General features: G+C 49.3%; 1 protein-coding gene across 2 annotated transcripts in view; it reads left to right on the top strand.

Moving 5' to 3' along the window:
• Positions 1–1,348: 1,348 nt before the first annotated feature.
• Positions 1,349–6,000, top strand: part of PCSK5 (proprotein convertase subtilisin/kexin type 5) — a 233,322-nt gene continuing 228,670 nt past the window's right edge. For both annotated transcript variants that reach the window (XM_056514814.1, XM_056514815.1), the window contains exon 1: positions 1,349–2,097. In XM_056514814.1, coding sequence (XP_056370789.1) covers positions 1,900–2,097 — 198 coding nt within the window. In that variant the 5' untranslated portion in view covers positions 1,349–1,899. The remainder of the gene's footprint in view (positions 2,098–6,000) is intronic.

Raw genomic sequence — 6,000 nt, 5'->3', positions numbered from 1 at the left:
CTAAAGCAGAGAATCACCCAAAGTGGAAGACACCTCTCTGGCTTTCTGTGTTTCACTATTTCTACTTTTGTAGGAAAATAGCTGCTTTAAAGGTAGGGACTTAGGCTTTGGTGGAAGAAAAAAGGAATTCCATGTTACTCTATGACCTTTTGTAAAATATTGAATTTCTCATAGTTCACTGAAAAAGTGACAACTCCCCAACTTTTGCCTACAAAGTCAGTCACCTTTGCCAACACCTTTTCCTCAAAGAAATAATTCACTGATTTACGTTAGCGCATTGCAATGGCGCTTCACGTGTTCAAATTCCTTCAAAACCTGCAACAGATCCGCAGGACGCCTGTTGGACCGACTGTTTTAACCTTCTTGCACAACGAAGTAGATCTACAGGTAGCCCAAAACTATTAAGGTAGCTCAAACGCTTAGACAGTTAAACAAGCTGAAAGAAGTTGGTACTCAGTTTTTCTAACTGCATCTTTACACACACATCATGTTTTGTGCTACTCCAGTGACATTTTCCAGCTTTTCTGATGTAAATTATTTATCTTAAATGACCACACAGCTGTCCTATTCAGGCTTGCAATGAGTGGGAACATTGAGATGTACTTTAAACTTCTGATTCAATCATGTAGTGAGTTTTCTCCCGCCCCAGCCAGCGCCTGAGACAGATGCCCATGACCAGCTGCATCTTTTCTATGCCCAGAGGCGCTCTGCTTATGGAAGCAGGTTGCAGAGCTGTGGCAACGCTGCATGGAGACATGGATGAGGGGGCAGCAGCTCTGTCCTCTCTGTCTGGGTCTGGACCACTGTTCTGCCAAAGCGGCAGCCACCCACTTTTCTCTTTGAGGGTGGTGACCGCGGTCAGACGGGCCGCATTAAATGACAACGTGCAGTGTATGTGAAGCGCGGCCAGCACACGGGCACACGGTGTGTGGCGGAGAGGCAGCGCGGGGCTGCTCCTGCCCTGCCGGGCGGCCGGGCAGTGCCTCCCGGGGCCGGCAGGCCAGGGCAGACCCGGCCTCCCGGAGCAGCTGGGGCTCTCCCACGGCCCCTCCCGGCCCCGGGCGGCCCGCGGGCGCAGGGCCCGGAGGCGCCGGCGGTGCGGAACACGAGGCCTTGCCGCAGGCCTCGCACCTCGCCGCATCTGCTGCGGCCCCGCCGGCGGGCGGCGGCCTCCGGGCCCGGGGGGGGGCAGGGACAGCGCTCGGGGGCGGCGGCTGACGAGACCAGCAGTAGCCCGGGGCCCAAGAGCGCGGAGAGAGAGGCAACCCGGCGCCGACACGGCTGCCATTTCCCCTGGCCCTCGGCGCTGCGGGAGCGAGGGCGGGGATAGGAGGCGGAGGAGAAGGAGGAGGGAGGGGAGAGGGAGGTGGCCGAGTCGGAGTGCGCTGAGGCTCTGAGCTGCCAACACTCACACATCGCCTGCCGTCGCAGCCTCACTGCTCCCGGATTCCGGAGAGAGGGAGCGAGTGGAGGCGAAGAAAAGCCAGACGCGGTAGAGGAGGCAGAAGACCGCTGGCAGGGGGAAGGAAGTCAGAGAGGAGGGAAACGTAGAGAGAGGGAGAAGGACCCCTCCTCCCCGCGGAGAGACGACTTCCCATGTAGCTAGGGATAGAGGGAGAAGCTGGCGCTCAGAACAGTGAGAGAAGCTCTCACAAGCAAGTTACTTAATCCCCGGAGAGCGGCGGGAAGAGGGCACAGCAGCAATCACTGACCAGAACCACTATTCCCAGCCCCTCATCATTTAACCCCCGGGCGGTTCAATGCACTACTCCAGGCTCTTCCTAGTTTCTTCCTCGGGCTAACTTCGGAGGACGTACCGCCGGAGCGGCCCGGAGGGGAGGACAAGGGCCTCGGAAGAAGGAAGGAGAAGTTTTGTGGGGGTTGCGTGCGGAGGAGAAGATGGGCTGGAAGCGCCGCTGTTGCTGGGGAGGCGGAGGCGGCGGGGACCTTCTCTGCCGGCTCACCCTGGTGCTGGGGTTCCTGCTGCCCGCCTGCAGGACGCGCCTCTACACCAACCACTGGGCTGTGCGGATAACCGGGGGGCTCCCGGAGGCCAACAGGATAGCGAGCAAATACGGATACGTCAATATAGGACAGGTAACGCTACTCGCAACTACTTCCTAGCGGGCACCGGCGCTGCGGCCGGCCGGCGGGAGGGCGGGCAGGGTCCGCTGCCGCCGCCCCGCGCCGCCAGAGCAGGGACAGCGAGGAGGGCAGGGGACGGGCGGCCCCGGGCCGCTGCCCGAGCGCGGCCCCGCCGCAGGCCCCGCCGCGGGCCGCGGGAGGTGATGCGCGGGGACAGGTATGCCGGAGAGCCCGGGGCCGTGGCCTTCCCCTTCTTAGCCAGGTGAGAAACGGGGCGCGGGCCAGGGAGCCGCCCGCGGGGCGGGAGGGGGAGGGCATCGCCGGGGGGCGTCCCGCCGCGGCTCTGCGCGCCGCCTCGCTGCCTTGGCGGCGGCTGAACTTTGCGCTCGGCGGCGGGTTCCCGCGTCCCCTTCCCGAGCTGGAAGGCGCTGGTGCGAGAGCTCGCCGTGCAGCGAGCGCCGGTCTCCCCGGCAGCCGGGACGTGGCGTCCCGACCCCCGCGCTGGCTCGGCGTGCGGAAGGAGGAGGTGGCGGTGTCCCGGAGCGGCTGCCAGGCGTGCGGCTGCCGGCGGCGCTCTGTGCGGAGCGGGAGCGCGCTGGGGGGGCCGCGGCCACACCTGGGCTCGGCTAGATCCAGATATCAGCCGCGTCCCAAAATTCTGGGATCCAGTCAGGTTCAGACACCTGGTTCTTCTCGCTGGATCCCATGTCCCCTTCTACAGTTAGGCACAGCTCGCTTTAAAACGTCCCAACATCACTCTTTCTTGAGAAGTTTATGCTCCGTGTGCTAGGCTTTCCTCGCAGTTGTACTCAAAATACGAGATGCATATGTAGGGTTTACAAGGTGAGCGCCTGAAAAATAAACAGTCCTGTTGCATGCTTGCGTGCAAATATCCCAACTACATTCTTTCTAGACAGTAGTTTATTCTACATGAATTGAAAGGTTAGAAATGAGCATTTACAGGTACAGAAGGCTTCCTTTTATACATGAGATTTACAAAAACGCAGCTGTGTTTACACTCCAGGCTTTTCATATCAACCAAATCAAAGCAGGACCCGATTATTATTGTGTTTCAAAATGAGTTCCCACTTACTACATGATTGAATCAGAAGTTTAAAGTACATCTCAATGTTCCCACTCATTGCAAGCCTGAATAGGACAGCTGTGTGGTCATTTAAGATAAATAATTTACATCAGAAAAGCTGGAAAATGTCACTGGAGTAGCACAAAACATGATGTGTGTGTAAAGATGCAGTTAGAAAAACTGAGTACCAACTTCTGTCATGGAGTGCTTAAGCAAGCAGGCAGTACTGCTTCCAGATGGAGGCACTAAAATTTGTGAGGAAAGTTGCATGTCAAAATTGAAGTACTAGTTGGGAACTATCATTCTAGAATCATGGGGTTTTTTGCATTGGCTTTCTTTTTAGAATTACACTTTTTCTTTTTTTTTTTTTTTTTTTTTTTTTTTTTTTTTTTTTTTTTTTTGTTCAAGATGTTTGTATTCCTGTCTGGGCCCTTATAGTGCCAAAATAAGCAACAGTCAGTTGCAGGATGCACCTTTCTCCATTTTTTCTTTAGTCAGGCTGGCTGGTCAGCGCAGAGCCTGCCTTTTTGTACTTTGCATTTGTAAATCCCATCTTGAATTAAGGAAAGAATGTAGTAAGCCTCTGTTGTTTCTTATGTGTCAGTGAGAGTGTCTATATACAATTATGAGATACCAATAATGGCTAAATTACAGATTAGATATACAGATGAGAACAGAGAAAACAGAGACTATAAGTAATTAAAAGCAGGAAAATACTTTTCAAGGTATATGGATGAAAAAAGAATAGACTGTGTGTCTAGGTAAAGACAGGTAAACAGAGTAAGGTATTAACTTTTGGAGAAAGGGAACTAGGAGCAGTTTGGGCAGATGAGGTGGACTTGCCCATAGCGAGCCTTTTTCATAAATCTGAAAAAGCAGGAAAATATTTGACACAAAAACGGAAGTGCAAAAAGAAGATAAGAACGGGACAATAATTTGCTGGCTATTATTGAGACACAATTGCAAGTAATTAAAAAATTTGTTTTGTGTGAGGTGTTGAGAGATATTCTCTTAGCCAAATATGCTCTGAAAGCAATAGACACCAAAAATAATTTTTTTAGTGTTACACAATAGGCACAGTATTTTTGCTTACATGAAATTTATGAGCTCACCTTTAAAAAGAAAGTGCAAAAAGCTAAATTGCTTTGGTCACCTGCAGCTGGTGCAAAGTTCCAACTTACAAATTATCCAGAAAAATAACCTATTTAAAATATTCAAGATAAGAAGTAGTGAATCTAAAAATGGAAGTCAGGTAGTTGCAAACCAGGAGCATTCCAACAGCAGTAAATTGCATGATTAGAGCTGAAGGGAAGAGTGGAAAAGAGGAGTTATTTTCACTGACCATTCTGTTAATTTTGTGTTTGTGGAAAAACAGCATTGAAAGGTACGTTAAATTTATCAGTGGAGACAAGATGGTAGACCCAGGAAGGCTCTGAATTGTAAATACTGGCCAACATCCCTTCTCCCTGTTATTTAGTGCATTCCTGGTAACAGGAGGAATTCAGCTTACTGTTTTTTGATGCTTGTGTGATTTGGAGAATGTCCAGTTGAGTCTTGAAATACCTCTTAATTAATTTTCATTGCCACGACAAACCTGCAAAGGCTTGCTGAATGACTGGACAAGTCAATCAGAAATAGATGCCAGAAGAGGCTCTTGAAAGAGGCCTTGAGATGACCTGCTGGTCAGCAATTGAAAACTCTCTCTCACAGCTTCTGGTAAACTTTTGTTGCTCTCAGACTTCTTAGTGTCTTATTATGAAACTCAAAGCTTTAGCTTCTCTGTTCATTGAAAAGAGGAAATTTCCATTTTTAGGAATCACAACACAACAGAGAAAAAAGTCCTCTTTAACACTATGTTTTTCCAGGCTACATGTTCTGTTTCCTGTTTCCTACAATTTGCTCTGACATACTTCTTGTTTATCTTGTATTTCCTGTATTACCAATTAGAGATATGTCTTCTGTGTTTCATTGGACTTTAAAATTACACAAACATGTAATATCAGGACTGAAATGCATAGAATTAACTTCTTTCCTCCTTTTCCTATGTAGGTTGTTCTGTTCTATCCTTGAAGTGCAATTAGTAGTTTCTCTAGCAAGAAAGAGGGTTGCATTTTTCTTTTTGCATGGGTCTTCTAAGACAGTGGTCTGGACTTGCAAGCCCTCTGGGACTGTGATAAGACAGCATAACATAAAGCAGCCAGGGGGTTGTTCTAAGTTCCGTGCTGGATGGAGCAATTTGAGGTATAGTGCATCCCCCAGTGCCTCTTTGCTGGCTTGTTTTCTAATTTTGCAGTGGCTGCACAAAACAGATCTTACCTTAGAGAAATGTATCCGTCACTGACATTCAGGAGCATTTCTTTCACTGTTGGCAGCTGTCAAGGATTAGGCATATAGTCTGTGTAGCATTCTGTATAGTCAGTTTAAATATTGTGACTATTTGCTGTCATCAGATTCCAGGAGTTTCTTGTTCAGGCAGTGGATTTTTCTTAAAGGTTCATGAGCATGGGAGAAACAAACAGTTGATACCCCAAAGGTGATACGAGAACGGAAGAGATAAAGATATCTGTGATTGCAAAAAGGGAGACAAATGCTGCAGTAGTAAACTTTAGATCCTGTTCTTCCTTTTTTCTTTCTTAATTCTAGGCAAGAGCTGGGGATGGGTTAGCACTTCACATTACGTCTTTCTTCTTCTAATAGTATTCTTCCAGAACTTTTACTTTTCTGATCTCTTTTGGAATTGAGTAGTATTCCCTGCCCTTTCCAAGTGACAGACCACCCTATCTGTACAATTTTCTTTCTGCAGAGAATAGGCACTATTAGCCAAAAGGCTT

This window comes from Oenanthe melanoleuca, chromosome Z (genome assembly GCF_029582105.1).
Source record: "Oenanthe melanoleuca isolate GR-GAL-2019-014 chromosome Z, OMel1.0, whole genome shotgun sequence".
NCBI classification, from domain to species: Eukaryota; Metazoa; Chordata; class Aves; order Passeriformes; family Muscicapidae; genus Oenanthe; species Oenanthe melanoleuca.
Note: the sequence above shows the minus strand (reverse complement) of the source record. Positions and strands in the feature narration are given on the sequence as shown.